This window comes from Scyliorhinus torazame, chromosome 15 (assembly GCF_047496885.1).
Source record: "Scyliorhinus torazame isolate Kashiwa2021f chromosome 15, sScyTor2.1, whole genome shotgun sequence".
NCBI classification, from domain to species: Eukaryota; Metazoa; Chordata; class Chondrichthyes; order Carcharhiniformes; family Scyliorhinidae; genus Scyliorhinus; species Scyliorhinus torazame.
Window position 1 is genome coordinate 139,636,206 of NC_092721.1, and position 20,330 is coordinate 139,656,535.

Genomic DNA, 20,330 nt, shown 5'->3' on the forward strand with positions numbered 1-20,330 from the left:
AAACTGTCCAGAAACAATAATTTTGGACAACATTAATGGGATTCCTATTCTTCTTAGATCTTGGTGTACGGGGAACAATTTCAAAATTGGTGGATGACGCAAAACCTAGAAGCATTGTGAACTGTGAGGACAGTGTACAACTTCAAAAAGGCATATACAATTTGTAGGAATGGGTGGATAATTGCTGTACTCATAAGAAGGACACATAGATTTAGCATGCAGGTACCGAACACAATTAGGAATGCAAATTGCATGCTGATCTTTATTGCAAGGGGTTTGAGTGCATGAATAATAATAATAATCTTTATTATTGCCACTAGTAGGCTTACATTAACACTGCAATGAAGGCCACATTCCGGCGCCTGTTCGGGTACACAGCGGGAGAATTCAGAATGTCCAATTCACCTAACAGCACGTTTTTCGGGATTTGTGGGAGGAATCCGGAGCACCCGGAGGAAACCTGCAAAGACACAGAGAGAACGTGCAGACTCCGCATAGACAGTGACCCAAGCCAGGAATCGAACCTGGAACCTTAGCGCTGTGAAGCAACAGTGCTAACCACTGTACTACCGTACCGCCGAGTGCTGTTACAATTTTTGGTTTTGTTGAGACCACACTTAGAACACTATGTGCAATTTTTGTCCCTATATTTAGGGAAAGATATATTTGCATTGGAAACAGTGCATCAAGGGTTCACTGGATTGATCCCTGGGATAAGATAGTTGTCCTATGATGAGAGGCTGAGTAAATTGGGTTGATATTTTCTGGAGTTTAAAAGAATGTGAGTTGACTTCATTGAAACATACAAAATTCTGAAGGGGCTTGACAGGGCAGGACATTGAGATATTGCTGGGTAATCTAAAATGGCACGGTGGCACAGTGATTAGCACTACTGCCTCACAATGCCGGGGACACGGATTCCATTCCGGCTTTGGGTGACTGTCTGTGTGGAGTATGCACATTCTCACCGTGTCTGCGTGGATTTCCTCCTGGGGCTTTGGTTTCCACCCACAGTCCAAAGATGTACAGGTTAGGTGGATTGGCCATGCTAAAATTGCTCCTTAGTGTCCAGAGATGTGTAGGTTAGGTGAGGTTGCAGGGATTAGAGTAGGCCTAGGTAGGGTGCTTTTTTGGAGCGTTGGTGCAAACTCGATGGGCACATTGGCCTTCTTCTGCCCTTTATGGATGCTATGGTTCTAAGATACAGTGGCATATTCTAACGATAAGGGGGCAATCATTTAGGAATGAGATGAGGAGAATTGTTGCACTCAAAGTATTGTGAATCTCTGGAATTCTCTACCCGAGGGTGGATACTCCATTGTTACATATATTTAAGTCTGAAACATACAGGGCTGGGTTCTCTGATTCTGGGGCTATATCCCCACTCTGGCGTGGGAACGGTGGCATTTTACGCCAGAACCTGGCTCTAGCTGCCGATACAGCCCAGAGGATTGCCGGGTCCGTGGCTGCGCATGCGCATGGTGGCGGCCTGCAACTGCCGCGCCATGCTTCATGGCGGAGGCCACTTGCGAACCCAGCCCTTTGGCCGACTCGCGCACCTCGGACCAACCCCCACAATGCCCCCAGCCCCGAATAATGTCCCCCCTACCAGATGATCGGCCCTCCATCGACTGTGGTGGAGCTTGACTAAGTCCACAGCCGCCACACCGAGTTTCCGACGGGTGAGACCATGAGACACCTACGCTGTCGGGAACACGGCTGGTCGGGGGTGGAGCATCGGGGGGCGGGCCTCAGGCAACGTCCTGAGGCCATCGAAACATGGCGCAACGCGAACATCGCGAAAGCGGCGCCATCCCCGATTCTGTCGTAAATTTAGGTTCTCTGGCCGGTCGCCAAAATCAAGGATATGAGCAGTTGGTGGGAGAATGGAATCAATGTCCACGATAACCATGATCATATTGAATGGCAGTGCATAGTCAACCGGCTGCACGGTCTACTCCTGCTCCTATCAATTGCATCCTTGTGTGTTATCATGTACATATTAATTTTACACCAGTTTGAAAGACATGAGTTAAAGTTTAAAAACTAAAACAAAGTAAAGGATATTTTTCTAAAATAATTAGACAAGAAGATGGTACAAAAAAGTTTATTGGGTAACACTTTTGTAAACATTTGAGGTAAATTAACATTTACATCAATTTGCTCTTACAGAATATAGTACATAAGGCACTTCTTTAAAGACAGTACTTAAAACAGCTTTGTTGCTTTTGCTCCAAATTATTAAATGTCCCTGACTGCCCAGAAAGTACTTTACCACTGGGTGAGAGGTTATATTAGGTAAATAACAGAATGTTTTTGTGGGCAACAAGTAGGCTTTGAAGCCTCTGAGCAAATCTTCAGCTGTTAACGAAAAGCATGGTAGAAAGCAACAGATATTGAATTAAGAAACCTAATCAGTTTAATTCAAATTTAATATACAAAATGTTTTCTCACCTAATGTAGTCTTTTGGTCAAGTAAACATGTATTGACTAATGACCAAATATGCCAAATTACTATAGCCCCAGTGCTATGCGATTATCTATTAGAAGGAAAATACTCTCTGGCTTTAGCTGTGCATTTCTCATAATCAGCAAAAACCAAGTGTAATACAGTAACAATCTAAACAGCTTGCATGTGTACACTGGAAATCAATTTAATTGTACAGCACTACTGTACTGCCTTTGCTGTGAAGAGCACTAATTTTGTATTAAGACATTCAATTTTGGGTTTGATGCATATTGGTAGGGCCATTTTCTTAAAATTTGGCATCCAACAATGTAAACTTTGATATCTGTGTTTTCTTTTTTCTTTGCTCAAATGTGCAATTTTTGATAATGTAAACTTTCAGGAACCATAACATAGTTACAAAGATAGCACACATTGTACAAGAAAATAGGTGCAAATAAAGAACAACGCATTAAAAATATTACACCTAATAACTGATTCCTTGATTTGTTTAGTTACCAATAATGTTAAGGGTTTCAATAAATAAAGTTATGCCAACCTAGAAAATTTAATCAATTCTTGGAAGACATTAAAGGAAGCCTTTGATTCCTTAATTCAAGGAATGTGTAATTTTTGCTTGTGTTTATTTGGCCAATTATTTAATAGATTCATCCAAGCAAGAGCCGGTTGTTTAAAAAAAATCATTTAAGAAAACCATCTCATTGATAAGAGCAGATTTGTTTGTTTCGGTGCATTATCTTTTCTGTATAACTAAACATAGGGCTACAAATAAATATGTTCTAAGAATTTCTTTGTGTTAGGGAACCTCAGAAAAGTAACTGTACTTTGAGAACCGCTCTTGCACAAAACTGTGCATTTGAAGTAAATAAGCATTTCTCTTTTTAAAAAAATGTAAGTTTCTGGTGGTAAAAAGTGTATCCAACGGCTATTGTGACTTTGAAGCAAAGATGCAACCTAGAATACCTCTACTATGCACCATAGTCTCTGCATGTACATAATTCTTAAAAATGTTATCAATTCTTTCTCAAATGTTCATGTCCTAGAAGGATGTTAACCTAGAAGGGTTTGTGCAGGCTTGCTTTGCTTGGTGATCCTTTGCAAGATTCTACCAAAACTGTCAAGAAGCAATTGGCACTTGAACACTTGCTTTCCTGATATTAACCAAGATTCCAAATCTTGGAAAACACAGCAAAATTAAGTACCCAATGCAATGCAACAATTATTCTCCCTATGTTTCCCACCCCCAACAATGAATATGAGACTACAGCATCATGCCCTAACCCTGGAATATTAGTAATATTTTCATCCCTGCATGCAAGGTTTGTAGCAATGGTTACAGGCTGTTGTTTGTCAGTTCCAAATGTTATGCAGTGTTGAAAAGGTAGGGTGTATAAAAATGCCATATTCTTGAAGAAACACCTGGAACCATTTCAATTTTATTGAAGGTGTGCTTACAATGTTTTTGAAGGTAAACTTGACCTAAAAACCTTTTTTTTTTAAAGTAAAAACATTACTCTTCCATAACGGTTTTATTGCAAACCATGCTTTTATCTTACTTCTTGGTCTTTCTAATCCATCTTCTGCTCTAATGCAGTGTCATATCAAACATAATAGAATCCTAAATTTGTCAAGAGTATCTAATACACACAAACACGCCCTCACACACAAATAAACTGCAGTGCATACCCCTTTAATCTATAAGTGGTTTGAGTTTGTTGCCCTGCTTTGATATTTTTAGAAGACATTTAAATGCATGTTCTTTCCATGTACCTCAGTCTAGATAACATGTATTCATCCCTTCTATTTTTTGTATCACTATAAGCAGTACAATTTAAAGCTTTACAACATTTGTTGGGGCACGTGGAACATTGGAGATGGATGAAAACCAAGAAGCTAAATATTGCAACCCTGTGGTAGATCTAAGTGCCATGTAATGAAGCATCCTGCAATTTGTTCAGTTTTAGAGACTTTACCTACTGTATTAGTTCAGAGCGAACAAAATACAATCACAGAGTGCATATTTCTAACTTGAATAAGACATTTAAGGAGCTGTGTTTCTCGAGCTTACTGTAGACATTTTACCTTGCCATGAAATAGTGATTAACATATTAAAAAGTACAGTTAAGTCAACATGTAGTAGTGGGTTTGGTAAAATGGGCTCTTAGAGGCGCAATTAATGATCACGAATCAATTAAAAGTATAACTACCTGAATCAGGCTTGACTCATAACATGATGCAAAATCTGGGGCATTTTCAATTTCCCAATTTTGACGGTGTACCCAATTAAGTTCTCTGTCGGTTGGTTTACATTTATTAAAAATGATAAAATAGGAGCATGTATGAATGTTAAGGCTAACAGATGTGTAAATCCATTTTAATAAAACCATCTCTGTGAAAGCCACTAAGAATACAACTCCCAGAGCGCATTGCAATTACATGCTTCCCAGCATGTATGCTTCTCCCACCCACCCGACTTGATATTAAAATGTTTTTAAGAGAGGATGAAGGAAGATTGGGAAGGGGAAGTGGGGGGAAGAGGTTGTACATGAAGCGGGCGCTAAACCGCTAGATCGTCTGACCTCGCCCTGCCACTGCTCGCTCTGCTGGCCCGACTGAGGGGTCGCGTGTCGTTCGCGGGAGGCTCGTGCATCTCCACCGTTGTGGTCAGGTGACCGTTGCCGCGCGCCGCCCCGCCCACAGGCGCGCTCTCCTGATTGGCCGGCGCCGGGAGCGCGTGCTCCTGCTTGCCGTTGCTGGCGTCGGGGATGAGCTGGCGGGTTTGCTCGGCGGCCATGTTGGCCCAGTTCTGCTCGGCCGCCAGTTTGTTGTTGTACACCACGTATGGCGACCTGTCCTCGGACAGCGGCGCCATTTTGAACTCAGTCGGCGGTGCCCCGGGGTAAGGGTTGGGGCCCTCTGCCGCGTCAGGGAAATAGGGGTAGCTGAAGGTGCTGGGGACAGTCCTTGTGACTGGCGTCAGGGGCTCCGGCTTCTGCTCGAGGTGCGGGGTCTGTCGGTTGGTCACACCCTGACGCAGCTTCTTCCAGCCGAGGTGATAGATTTCCATTAGGTTCAAGAAAAGGGACACGCAAGCCACCACAAGCATAAATAGGATAAAGATAGTCTTCTCTGTTGGCCGTGATATGAAGCAGTCCACGGTGTTGGGACATGGCCATCTATCGCACCTATACAGAGGTCTAAGCTCAAAGCCATACAAGATATACTGACCTAAAATAAATCCAATTTCAAACATCGCCTTGAAAATAATATTGAAAACGTAGGTGCGTAGCAGGGCCCCTTGAATTCGGATTTTACCATGGTCATCCCTAAAAGGAAGCTTCTTTTTGCCATTTTTAAGCAGCAGTTCCTTGTCTGCCTGACTCTGGGCTTTTCTAATATCCTCCTCCCTCTCTTTCCTTTTATCTTCCATCCGCACAATGTGCAGCACATGGCCCAGGTATATCAAGGTGGGCGTCGACACAAAGATGATCTGGAGCACCCAGAATCGGATGTGGGAGATGGGGAATGCCTTGTCGTAGCAGACGTTCTCGCAGCCAGGCTGCTGGGTGTTGCAGGTGAAATCGGACTGTTCATCTCCCCAGACCTCCTCGGCCGCAGCCCCCAGCACCAGGATCCGGAAGATGAAGAGCACAGTCAACCAGACCTTGCCCACCACTGTGGAGTGTTCCTGTGCATTCTCCAAAAGCCTTCCCAGAAAACTCCAGTCACCCATTGTCTCAAGTCTCTACCCTGGAAAAGCAATCCATATAAAACAAAGAGCCATTAGATGTTGGAGAATGGAAAGCCCAAAACCTCAATGGAAATGGATATCTGGAGTAGAGGTTTTCAAAATACACCAGCGCTAGTTCTCTAGTTTCCTTGTAACGATTGGTATTCATTAAAGAGCAAACAGTGGGATATTGTTGATTTGGCCATGCATTGTATTATAAATGTGAGGATCTAATATATTCAATTCTACAAATATATTAACCATATTTTCGTCAATTAAATGGCGTCAATACGTCCTTGGAAGTCGCACAATCCTTTACATAAGATAGTTGTTTGTGTGGTACATGATTGTTCACTCACCTATGAAAGAAAAATGCATATTACTATTTTTAAAGAACAATAAGGATGGTTAATCTTGTCACGAATCTATTTTATGGACTGCCTTACAATTTGAAATTAAATCTTTGCATCCTACCACCATTTCCAGATTTGCAAAGCTCAGTGCACGAGTCAGAAAAGACTGTCGTAATTCAGCAACAGACTAAATACTAGGCATTTATCAAATAGAAAATGTCGGAATTGAATATACATATAATCAACAACTAAAACGGCACTTTCAAAAGGACTGGTCAAACAATGGTTTTAAGACTTTCGTCCGCTGAAGGATTATAAAGAGTACTTGAAACGTATGTTTTTAAAAAATGATTGTAAAATACGAAAATTAATGAAATCTTATCACTGGAAGAGGGAGCGAAGAAAAGAAACCTTGAACTAGTAAAATTGGCTAGAATGACAAGTCGTATTGCCTGCTCCAGTACAGGTAGGCGTTGCTCTTCATTGAGTTAGCGGGATTACATTGGTTTAAAACTCCTACCAGTAAATTGTACTTTTATCTATCTTTCCCTTTCGCTTGATAAAGGGCAGGGCAATAAACTGCAAACACATACCAGAGGAATGTCACTCATGTTATGCAATACCTACCTGAGGAACTCAATCGCTGGAATGACAGGTAAAATGAAAAGAACATTTGATTTCGGTGCTTTCATTTCTTCCGTCTTTTACTCTAAATGTAGTAACATCGTAAGTTATTTATTTATTTATTTTAGAATGATGCGCCCTCCCTGTAAATTATATAGGACAATGAATGAAATAAGTTAAGGTACTTAATAACTTCAATGGAATCCTAAGGCACATGTCAATTACTGATTTTGACACTACTCACCATGATGGCACTATCAGTTTGCAGTTTTGATCAATATAGTGCTTACAGAACGATTCACTTATTGTGTATCAACTGATAAACCCTCAATCCCGGTTTACGGCAGTGCCCATTAGATGTATTTTTATTTGATAGCTCTTTCGCAAAATAACAAGCACGTCCGGTAGGCTTCATTAATTTAATCCAATATGGCCTAGTTAGCACGAAATGTAATCTCACATTCCGCCTATTAACTTGCAAATTCAAAAACCGGCACATTCCCTATCATTTCCAGTTTGAATGTGCTTCGGCTGTGACAACCTTCTAACACAATGAATGTTTTTTCCCTACATCTTGTTAGAATGTGACACTAATGTAATTGGTTATTTGAACACATCGACATATACATTGTTTTAATTATTTATCAATTTTATGCCACTTTATGTTATTTCTGAAATCCGCTGCCTTTGCTTTCCATTAATATTGCTATCGTCTGATTTATTTTCCCGTCCCTTCATACATTATGCATTTTAGCAATGCTACTTCTACTCATTTAATTTCAAAAGTGTCCTAGACCATTCAACATTATGAGTTAATGGGTTTAGTCAGAGAGAGCACCAGTTTTTATCTGAAAGTACAACAGGTTAATGAACTGTTGGTGGGTTTGACAACATCAAAAATACATCATTTCAGACTCGTTTATTTGTCGAAGGCAGGATAAAATAGTTTTACATTTTATGTGTCACATTACGTGTCAAATTGTCATTAAAGCTAGAAGAATGGTGATACAGGCGTAACCTTACCAGACTGAATTCAAGTGGACAAAATGGTGATTCAGTCTGACAGAATATTGAATTATCTGTTGTGAAAAAATGGCACATGAAAATTCAATCACGTGTCAATATAAACGGTGAGGTAAGAACCATATACACGTTGCACCAGGTACATATTAGACCTTGCTAATAATCAAAATTCAGAAGCATCATATTTTGGTTGTGCGTGAACTGTCTTTCAGATTATGTAAAATCCATCGGTGTCTTTCAAAACTTTTAGAAAACAGTGATTTAAGATAATCCTTTGAGATTGCATGTGCTTTTGTAATTAATAAACAGCCTTTGAATTAACCTGGGAATTATGTAGCTTTTAAAATTCCTTCCAAAAAGGCTGCCAACCATGCTTTGATATCAAGATATACGCAGAAAATTCTCTGAGGGAAATTAATTCTGATATATATGTATTTTGTTAAGGTATGTGCGTTATAGAAAATCATTGACAGCCATTAACTTTCATTCGTTCTTAATTTTAATTTACTAATACCATTAGGTTAGATTAAAATATCCGTCCTCAAGTTGTATTGAGCAAAACATAAATTATATAATTTGTTCAAGTTAAAGCAAGCCAATTTAGAAAAAAATATCTTAATATGAAGTTTAAAATAATGGCAAATCAGTGGAATGAGATGTTGCCTTCTATAGATGCTTGCATCAACAGAAAACAAATGGCTGAATAAGGAAAAAATAGCTTATCCAGCTTCGCGTGGCATCAACTGGTGCCCAGGACAAAAAAAAACGATTTTACTCATGTTTAATTATTTCTCTCATTTCTTATCTTTTTGTTTCTGTCTCAATGCACTTATTTCGTGGAGAGGATCAACAACTCATGCAATTTGGTATGAACTATAAAAACAGAGACTTAAATAAATATTTGTCATAACACCAATCTAAACGTAATATTAATAGCATTTTACTTAGAAAAATCTGATCACAATTTTAATTCCTACCAAATTAAAAAGGATAGGAGATTTTAAAAACCGCTGCTTCAATAAAAGATTGATTAGACTTCTAAAATTGTTGTTTGTTGTAAATTGTCTCTGCTTCCAAACCTATGGTAAACCAAATGTAATGAAGATGGATAGTTTTCCAGTCAGTGACTGTGTGAATGTTGTTAAAGTTTATTTCGATTCTGTAAATTCTGCAAGAAAAGTACGGCTGGTATTTTTTTTAAAGGGCGAAATTACAGGTGATATTTTTTGAAAAATAAAACGTACATTTGCCATGTCGAGGACAGTGACTTCCAAATGCGCCGTTTTAAAACTTATTTTGTTTTCCTGAAATATATTTGAAGTTGATTCGAAAATAATCGGATAAAAATAACATGAAAACTTGCCCAGAATCAAATTTTGCCTGAAAAGTGTTGCAGCTCATTTCACTCATAGGAACCTTAATCTGAACTATAGGTTTTGAGTTTCAGAATAAAACACATCATGTGGCATCATCGAGAAAATGCCAGATCTCTATAGTCAGCGAAGTAGCAAACCAGCCGTTTTCACACACCAGTACACTTCTTTGGCCCTGTTTTACACCCACACGAGTATCAACTGATCAAATGTGGCTTACAGCTAAAAATCGAATCAAACTAGGTACTCCTGAAGACCCTTTCATTATGTAAGTAACTCTAAAGGGATCCTCCTCATCACACCCCCGCCCAAGCACAACCTCCGCAAAACAAAAAGGCGGCTGGGTGTGAAAAGACTCCCATCTCATCAAAATGTTTGATGATACCAAACTGTATCATACCTCAAACTGGAGATGACAAAACCAGCTAGCTAGTAAACACATCCGGCTGTCATAGATGCCATATTTTGAGTGCGTTGGGGACATGAAGCAGACTTGTCTAAGTAACCCTCCCCCTCTCGTGCACCGCTGCCAGCTTACCCAACACTTCTGACCGCTGTCAGCCAGCCTATTCAAGCACAGTCACTTTCTTCACACATCGATTTCCAAGTCAGTCTTGCGAGGGGCGGGGGAGAAAAAAAGTGATTCAAAAGTCCATTAAACCTGCAGCTTGGACCGCGTGGAGTTCCTGCTCACCCCCAGCCATCGCCGCTGTCACATTGTGTGAGAATGCATGGCTGAACCTCGCTTGTCACCAGGCGGAGGGCAACGCCACGCCCCTACCACTAGCAAAACTCATCACTTCGGAAGAAGATAGAGTTATAACCTTTGTAGGCTTCCCCCTCTATTTAAAATAAAACATCCAAACTGAAGTCGATTACAACTCGCTGTAAATATTACTGCATTTATGCGTTTATACATCCGTTTAAAGGGAATGTAGTTCTGAATTCGGTTGTCTACTTATCTCCGCCCAGCCAGATTTCCAATTACATGCTTTAAATATGTTTTTAAAAGATTGACATTATTAGTGGAAAGAACGGTTGTCTTTTTGAACTGCGTTCAGTTATGTCGTACTTATGTTTTGCACTCTAAATTTAATTAAACAATGGATACATTATTCCTAAGTCTGTACAGTACTGGTTAAAAAAGATACAAGAAAAGATTGTCTCTGATCATAGGCGTTTAATATGGTTTAAGTAAAAACTATGAAGCCATTATTAAGTCTGTCATTTGTTACAGTTATGTCAGGCGAAGATTAAATGTCAACTTTGTTGATTTGGTAACTTACTCGAAACTATCAAAATATGAACAATCAAAAAATGGTTACTGATGTCAAAACGGTGTGATCTTAAACACATTGTGGCAGCTGCTCCAAGATTGCTTCTCAACGTTGCCATATAATGTTTAGTTCTATATATAGTTTGACTCTATTATACTCCTCATAATTCCCTGAATACCAGCATTAGAAATATATACAGACCATAACATTTGCTTATCTTTTTTAAGATGTAGTTCTTGTGCCAAATGAAGCCTCACAATTTACATATCTAAGTAAGATATATTTCTTTTGTTGGACCATTGCTGTTAAAAGCTGTCAGAATTGTATTTTCTGCATTATCTTTAGGTATTATAAGATCTGAGGGATACATTGTACTTTTGTCATTTGGACATAGTAGATATAAAAAACTGGGTTGCTGGTTCAACGTCAAAAAAAACAGTTTTGAACTGATCTTACTGCCTCATTTCAAATTAAATTAAAATTTTGAGTGTCATTTTTAAACAAATAAGTAAATCTGCATTTGCAAAGTATGAGTTAAAATCGAGCTAGGATAGACCAAAGAGCTCATCTTTAAACACTTCCACTTTTAGAGGAACCTTAATATCCCATTATTTATTTTAGCATCCATGCTTTTTAAAATCAGTCAGTACCTTGCCCCATATTATACTATATAACTTGCATGGTCTAATTCTATGCAAACACACAGTTCCATCAAGTACTCACCATTATAGTGGCATCACCATGCATACTCCAATACGTGCACAAAACAGTGTAAAGAATTAGAACTTAAAAACAGTTTCCTTGTGAGTTCAGTGGCTGGATCCATTACCTACTATGGTACTGAACCATACAAATCAAAGATCTCAACTTTTATCCTGGACTGTGCTGAGTAAACTGATCTTAACTGCTATGGTAGTAGGAGGCTGCAATTGGATCTCATACGACTTCACTAGGGAGGTCAGAAACTGAGTCAGAGATCCTACTCTTGTCATTATACAGTAACTCCACTCTGATATCCCTTTGTTGAAATAACCAGCAAAGATTCACCATGCTGGCTTACTGATGAGGAATGTTTGGGTAGGGTAGCAGTAAAATGTTATTTTGAAGCAGCTTGATGTGAAACAAATCATTTGTTCTGTTCTCTTTCTCAGTTCATACCTGCACTCTTGGTCTCATTCACCTTAAAACAACACAAATTGCAATTATATGCTATTCTTAATGTATAAAAATTAAGACACTATTGCCAGTGGTGCGGTAAAGAATGGATAGGACTTTAGGAATTAGAGGAACAGCATGTGCTTAATTGTCCTTGAGAAGGTAGCTTCAACTGCAGATGTCCATGTGGTGTAGGTACTTCACCAGTGCTGTCAGGAAGGGAGTTCCAGGACTTTCACCCAGTGACAGTGCAGAAACCATGATGTATTTCCAAGTCAAGATGATATGTGGCTTGCAGAGGAACTTGCAGATGGTGTATTTTCGGTGGTAGATGTCACTGGTTTGGAAGGCACTGTCGAAGGAGGTTTTGCTGGTTGTTGCAGTAATCTTACAGGTGGTACACACTGCTGCCATCCAGTAGTAGAGGAAGTGAATGTTTAATATAGTGGATTGGGTGTCAATCAAGTAAGCTACGCTGCCAAGGATGGTAATGGGTTTCTTGAAATGTTATTGTAGCTGCACTCATCTAGACAAGTGGAGAGTATTCTACACACTCTTCACTTGTGCCTTGTAGATGCTGGGCAGGCTTTGGGGGTCAACAGCGAAGTTACTTGAGGCAGAATTCCCAGTTTATGACCTGCGCTTGTAACCAATATGGCTGGTCCAGTTCAGTTCTGGTCAATGGCAACCCCCAGAATGTTAATAATGGGGGAATCAGTGAGGGAAATGCCATTGTATGTCAAAGGGAAATGATTGGTTCTCTTTTGTTGAAGATGGTCACTGTCTGGCACTAGTTATGTTATTTGTCATTTTATCAGCTCAAGCTTGAATGTTATCCAGATCTTGTTGCATATGCACATGGTATCTGAAGATCTGCAAAACATACTCCACAGTGCAATCATCAGTGAACATCACTTCTGGTATTATAATTGTGGGGGGGGGGGGCGTCATTGGTGAAGCAGCTGAAGATGGTTGGGCCTGAGGAACTCCTGCAGTGATGTCCTAGGGTTGAGATGATTGATCTCCAACAACCACTACCTTCTGCCTTCCTTTATTCCCAGTATGACTCCAACCAGTGTTGGGTTTTCCCTCTAATTCCCACTGTTTTCAATTTTGCTAGGGCACCATAGAACATATAGAACATAGAACATACAGTGCAGAAGGAGGCCATTCAGCCCATCGAGTCTGCACCGACCCATTTAAGCCCTCACTTCCACCCTATCCCCGTAACCCAATACCCCCTCCGAACCTTTTTGGTCACTAAGGGCAATTTATCATGGCCAATCCACCTAACCTGCACGTCTTTGGACTGTGGGAGGAAACCGGAGAACCCGGAGGAAACCCACGCAGACACGGGGAGAACGTGCAGACTCCACACAGACAGTGACCCAGCGGGGAATCGAACCTGGGACCCTGGCGCTGTGAAGCCACAGTGCTATCCACTATGTGCTACCGTGCTGCCCCATGATGTTGCACTTATCCAAATGCAGCCCTGATGTCTACCTCACTTCTGGATTTCAACTCCTTTACTCATATTTGAACCAAGGTTGTAATGAGGTATCGAACCACGCGCCCTTTGTGGAACCCAAACTGAGCATCAGTGATCAGGTTATTGCTACATGATACCACTGTCAATGACACCTTCCAACACTATGCTGATGAGTAGACTGATGGGGTGGTAACTGTTGGATTGAATTTGTCCTTTTAATGAACAGGACATACCTGGGCAATTTTCTACAATGTTGGGTAGATGCAGTGTGTAGCTGTACTGGAACAACTTGGCTGAGGCATGGAATAATCTAGAGCATAACCTTCGGTACTATAGATGGGAGGTTTGTCAGGGTCCATTGCCTTTGCTGCATCCAATTAATGATAGGAAGGGACAAAGGAGGACCTTTAAACAAATAGGGAAGCTTAAGTTGCAGCATAGGGGTCCTGCAGGCAATGCAAATAAGTGAAGCCAGGTGTAAACATAGAAGATAGGAGAAATATGCCCTTCCAGCTCCGCCATTCATTATGATCATCTAACGCAGTACCCTGTTCCCGTCTCTTCCCCCCCCCCCCCCCCCCCACCCCATATCTTTTGATCACTTTTGCCCCAAGTGCTATATCTAACTCCTTCTTGAAAATATACAATAAGCCTCAACTACTTTCTGCAGTAGCGAATTCTGGGTGAAGATATTTCTCCTCGTCTGTATCCTAAACAGTTTACCTCATACCCTCAGACTTGTGACCCTGGTTCTAGACACACCCACCAATCAGGAACATCCTTCCTGCATCTACCCTGTCTAGTCCTGTTAGAATTTTATAGGTTTCTATGAGACCCCTTTCCCATTCTTCTGAATGCCAGCAAATATAATCCTAACCCGGACTCAATCTTTCCTCATGTCAGTCCCACCGTCCCAGGAATCAGTCTGGTAAAGCTTCACTGCACTCCCCATAACCGCAAGAAAATCCTTCCTCAGGTAAGGGGACCAAAACTACACACAGTACTCCAGGTGTGACCACACCAAGATCCTGCACAATTACAGCAAGAAATCACTATGAAGGATAATATACTATTTGCCACCTTTACTGCCTGCAGAACCTGTGTGTTTGCCTTCAGATACTAGTGTACAGGACACCCAGGTTTCATTGTCTATATAGACATTCAGAATTCTCCTTCCTGTTTTTACTACCTCACATTTATCCACACAGTAGTGCAACTGCCCACTATACACACAACCTCCTTTGCCCCAACCCATATAGATCCCACATCATTGGAACTAATATTTTTCCCTTACTATTGCATTAATTTTCTCTTCCCAGCAATGCAAATCTGGTTTTTTGCCGGTCCTTCCTAAATACCTCTGGATGTTCGCTTTCCATCACCCTGCAGCCATAACACTAATCCTGACCATTTGCGTGATTAATTCATCCCCTTTATTGCAAATGCTCTGCGCATTAAAGCCTTGAGTTCTGGTCAGATATATTTCTGATAATAACAGGAGATAAAAATAAACAAGATTTTTAAAAATCAGGTTAAAGGGATATGGGGGATTGGGGGGGGGGGTCCGTAGGTATAAGATTACTGGTCTCAGGAGGGAGGGCGGGGGGGGGGGGAGGATGAAAGCGGATCTGGCAAGGTGGGATGGTCTCCCTCTGTCGCTGGCAGGTGGAATACCAGCAATTAAAATGAAGGTGTTGCCGCAATTCTTGTTTATTTTTCAGTACCTGCTGATCTTCCTGCCAAAGGCATTTTCAAGGCGGTTGTAAAGATGATTACCTCATTTATATGGCGGGGGGTGGGGGGGTGGCTAGGATGACGGTGGTGCTGTTGCTGAGAGGACGGCATCAGGGGGGTTGGGTTTTCCGAATTTACGATAGTATGACTGGGTGGCACACATGGAGAAGGTGAGGAGCTGGGTTAGAGGAGGGGTGGGTGGCGAGGGGGGACTCCCAGTGGGTTACAATGGAGGAGAGTCTGAGTAGGGGATCGGGGGTGAGGGTGTTTGCAACAGTGCTTCTCCTGATGGTCCTGGGGAAATACTCAGAGAGGCAGTTGAAAATCTGGAGCCAGTTGTGCACTTCAGGCTGCGGCAGGGTCAATGGAAATGCCAGGGAAGTGGGATAGGAGTTTTGAGTTGGGAGGAGAAGAGAATCAGGGCATTAAAGGATTTGTTTCTAGGTTGGGCAGGTTTGCAGGATTGAAGGAGTTAGGGCTGAAATAGGGGTTGGGGCAGGAGGAAATGTTTCGGTATATGCAGGTCCAAGATTTCGCTAAGAAGGAGATAGAGCTTTCCAGTGGAGCAGGCCTCCACACTGTTGGAGGAGGTGCTGACGACAGGGGGAATGGAGAAAGGGGCGGTGTCAGCAATTTATTGGGCAATTCTGGGAGAGATGGCACCGCTGGAGGGGATGAAGACAAAGTGGGAGAAAGAGCATGGAGGAGGGGTCGTGGTGTGAGGTGCTCCAGAGGGTGAATGCCTCAAACTTTGTTTGAAGGTGGTGTATAGGGCGCACCTCACAAAGGCAAGGATGAGCCAACTCTGAGGGGTAGAGGATGTGGGAGGTGTTCAGGGTAATTTTGAAGGTGGTACATGGGAGGCTTGAGCCGGATCCTCTGGAGGCCATATTCGGGTATTGGATCGGCTGGGGTGCAGAGGCAGTTGTTTTAGCCTTCACCTCACTGATTGCCTGAAGGGTGATCCTGTTGGGGTGGAGGTCAGTTTCTTGACCCTGGCGTGGGGATCTGTTGGGAGTTTTTAAAAACACTCGGGAAGGTGAAGTTTGAGTTGAGGGGAAGGGTTCTACAATTCATGGGGGCTTTGTTTATTATGCACTTTCAAGAATTGAATGACATCAAACATTAGGGGGGGGGGGGCGGGAGAAGGTTGCATGTTGTTGGTGTGGTGTATTCCTGATTCCTTTTATTGATGTTTGTATTTAAAATGTTGGGGGGTTGGTGAGAGGGAGGAATTGTTGGCCAGGGGATTGACATTGTATGTTACCATTGATTGTTTGTGGGTGTAAATTTGGATGAATGTGAAAAAGGGGAAAAATATTTTTTTTTTATTTTTTTATAAAGGTGATATGGGGAACAGGATGAGTTCTCATCCCGCTGCCATTTTTATTTTAAAATTTTTTTTATTTGTGTACCCAATTCATTTTTTCCCCATTAAAGGGACAATTTAGCGTGGCCAATCGACCTACCCGGCGCGTGGCCAATCGACCTACCCGGCACATCTTTGGGTTGTGGGGGCAAAAACCTATGCAAACACGGGGAGAATGTGCAAACTCCACACAGACAGTGACCGAGCTGGGATCGAACCTGGGGCCTCAGCACCATGGCTAACCCACTGCCACCATGCTGCCATCCCGGTGCCATTTTACTGCTCCCAAACCACTAGCCAATCCAGTCCCACCAAGTGTAACCCATCTACTGGTCCCAATGTCCCAGGGACTTCCCCTCACATTCTCGCATCATGTACTCCAGATATACCCTGCGATTTCTAAGCACGTGGGCAATGGTAATAATCCTGAGATCACTACCTTTCGAGGTCCTATTTTTGAACTTCTCAACTCACGAATCTGCTTTCAGGACCTCCAAAGCAACATATTGTTTGCAGCCACAACACCCATCTATTCCAGTCCTTAACTATTACATTCTCACTTGTGCAGAGCCAACTGTGGTACAACACGGTTGCTGCTTGCCACAAACTATTTCCAATAGTATCCAAGGTGGTATCTGTTGTTAGGGAACAGCAAAGGCGATTCCTGCACTGCCTGTTATACGCCACCTGGTGGCCACCTGGTGGTCATTCCCTTTCTGCGGACTCAGCCTGTTACACCACACAGTACTCAATCCTGTGGATGCTCCATAGAATACCTGCAGCTTCAAAAAAATTCAGGCTTCCAGGAGCCATAGCCATTCCTACATATGCTGGCCAGCAGCACTGCAAATGGAGATAGGTGGGTAACTGTAAGAGGGACTGGGAAAAAGCAGTCAGTGCAGGGATCCCCTGCGGTCGTTCCCCTGAGAAACAAGTATACCGCTTTGGATACTTGTGGGGGGGATGACTTACCAGGGGTAAGCCATGGGGTACGGGCCTCTGGCACAGAGTCTGTCCCTGTTGCTCAGAAGGGAAGGGGGGAGAGGAGCAGAGCATTAGTAATTGAGGACTCTATAGTCAGGGGCACAGATAGGAGATTTTGTGGGAGCGTGAGAGACTCACGTTTGGTATGTTGCCTCCCAGGTGCAAGGGTACGTGATGTCTCGGATCGTGTTTTCCGGGTCCTTAGGGGGGAGGGGGAGCAGCCCCAAGTCGTGGTCCACATTGGCACTAACGACATAGGTAGGAAAGGGGACAAGGATGTCAGGCAGGCTTTCAGGGAGCTAGGATGGAAGCTCAGAACTAGAACAAACAGAGTTGTTATCTCTGGGTTGTTGCCCGTGCCACGTGATAGTGAGATGAGGAATAGGGAGAGAGAGCATTTAAACACGTGGCTACAGGGATGGTGCAGGCGGGAGGGATTCAGATTTCTGGATAGCTGGGGCTCTTTCTGGGGAAGGTGGGACCTCTACAGACAGGATGGTCTACAACTGAACCTGAGGGGCACAAATATCCTGGGGGGGAGATTTGTTAGTGCTCTTTGGGGGGGTTTAAACTAATGCAGCAGGGGCATGGGAACCTGGATTGTAGTTTTAGGGTAAGGGAGAATGAGAGTATAGAGGTCAGGAGCACAGATTTGACGTCGCAGGAGGGGGCCAGTGTTCAGGTAGGTGGTTTGAAGTGTGTCTACTTCAATGCCAGGAGTATACGAAACAAGGTAGGGGAACTGGCAGCATGGGTTGGTACCTGGGACTTCGATGTTGTGGCCATTTCGGAGACACGGATAGAGCAGGGACAGGAATGGATGTTGCAGGTTCCGGGGTTTAGGTGTTTTAGTAAGCTCAGAGAAGGAGGCAAGAGGGGGAGGTGTGGCGCTGCTAGTCAAGAGCAGTATTACGGTGGCGGAGAGGATGCTAGATGGGGACTCATCTTCCGAGGTAGTATGGGCTGAAGTTAGAAACAGGAAAGGAGAGGTCACCCTGTTGGGAGTTTTTTTTATAGGCCTCCTAATAGTTCTAGGGATGTAGAGGAAAGGATGGCGAAGATGATTCTGGATAAGAGCGAAAGTAACAGGGTAGTTATTATGGGAGACTTTAACTTTCCAAATATTGACTGGAAAAGATATAGTTCAAGTACAATAGATGGGTCGTTTTTTGTACAGTGTGCAGAGGAGGGTTTCCTGAAACAATATGTTGACAGGCCAACAAGAGGCGAGGCCACGTTGGATTTGGGTAATGAACCAGGCCAGGTGTTGGATTTGGAGGTAGGAGAGCACTTTGGGGACAGTGACCACAATTCGGTGACGTTTACGTTAATGATGGAAAGGGATAAGTATACACCGCAGGGCAAGAGTTATAGCTGGGGGAAGGGCAATTATGATGCCATTAGACGTGACTTGGGGGGGATAAGGTGGAGAAGTAGGCTGCAAGTGTTGGGCACACTGGATAAGTGGGGCTTGTTCAAGGATCAGCTACTGCGTGTTCTTGATAAGTATGTACCGGTCAGACAGGGAGGAAGGCGTCGAGCGAGGGAACCGTGGTTTACCAAGGAAGTGGAATCTCTTGTTAAGAGGAAGAAGGAGGCCTATGTGAAGATGAGGTGTGAAGTTTCAGTTGGGGCGATGGATAGTTACAAGGTAGCGAGGAAGGATCTAAAGAGAGAGCTAAGACGAGCAAGGAGGGGACATGAGAAGTATTTGGCAGGAAGGATCAAGGAAAACCCAAAAGCTTTCTATAGGTATGTCAGGAATAAGCGAATGACTAGGGAAAGAGTAGGACCAGTCAAGGACAGGGATGGGAAATTGTGTGTGGAGTCTGAAGAGATAGGCGAGATACTAAATGAATATTTTTCGTCAGTATTCACTCAGGAAAAAGATAATGTTGTGGAGGAGAATGCTGAGCCCCAGGCTAATAGAATAGATGGCATTGAGGTACGTAGGGAAGAGGTGTTGGCAATTCTGGACAGGCTGAAAATAGATAAGTCCCCGGGACCTGATGGGATTTATCCTAGGATTCTCTGGGAGGCCAGGGAAGAGATTGCTGGACCTTCTTTGGCTTTGATTTTTATGTCATCATTGGCTACAGGAATAGTGCCAGAGGACTGGAGGACAACAAATGTGGTCCCTTTGTTCAAAAAGGGGAGCAGAGACAACCCAGGCAACTATAGACCGGTGAGCCTCACGTCTGTAGTGGGTAAAGTCTTGGAGGGGATGATAAGGAGACAAGATTTATAATCATCTAGATAAGAATAATATGATCAGGGATAGTCAGCATGGCTTTGTGAAGGGGAGGTTATGCCTCACAAACCTTGTTGAGTTCTTTGAGAAGGTGACTGAACAGGTAGACGAGGGTAGAGCAGTTGATGTGGTGTATATGGATTTCAGCAAAGCGTTTGATAAGGTTCCCCACGGTAGGCTATTGCAAAAAATACAGAGGCTGGGGATTGAGGGTGATTTAGAGATATGGATCAGAAATTGGCTAGCTGAAAGAAGACAGAGGGTGGTGGTTGATGGGAAATGTTCAGAATGGAGTACAGTCACAAGTGGAGTACCACAAGGATCTGTTCTGGGGCCGTTGCTGTTTGTCATTTTTATCAATGACCTAGAGGAAGGCGCAGAAGGGTGGGTAAGTAAATTTGCAGACGATACTAAAGTCGGTGGTGTTGTCGATAGTGTGGAAGGATGTAGCAGGTTACAGAGGGATATAGATAAGCTGCAGAGCTGGGCTGAGAGGTGGCA

The 20,330-nt window shown here is 42.7% G+C and overlaps 1 protein-coding gene across 3 annotated transcripts; it reads right to left on the bottom strand.

The window, feature by feature from the left end:
- Positions 1-2,091: 2,091 nt before the first annotated feature.
- Positions 2,092-12,017, bottom strand: gja3 (gap junction protein, alpha 3). 3 transcript variants are annotated; one of them, XM_072476824.1, is made up of 3 exons: positions 10,109-10,275; positions 6,459-6,556; positions 2,092-6,217 (listed from the first exon to the last, which is right to left on the bottom strand). In XM_072476824.1, exon 3 carries the CDS (start codon positions 6,198-6,200, stop codon positions 5,025-5,027), a length of 1,176 nt encoding a protein of 391 aa, XP_072332925.1. In that variant the 5' UTR covers positions 6,201-6,217; positions 6,459-6,556; positions 10,109-10,275; the 3' UTR covers positions 2,092-5,024. The 3 variants fall into 3 exon arrangements, with proteins under 3 accessions (XP_072332925.1, XP_072332926.1, XP_072332924.1); XM_072476825.1 differs by lacking the exons at positions 6,459-6,556; positions 10,109-10,275 and adding an exon at positions 11,571-12,017; XM_072476823.1 differs by lacking the exon at positions 6,459-6,556.
- Between the last annotated feature and the right edge of the window lie 8,313 nt (positions 12,018-20,330).

What these genes read in the sequence shown, in the direction of transcription:
- gja3 (XM_072476825.1), bottom strand. Translation starts at nt 6,200, where the DNA reads ATGGGTGACTGGAGTTTTCTGGGAAGGCTTTTGGAGAATGCACAGGAA.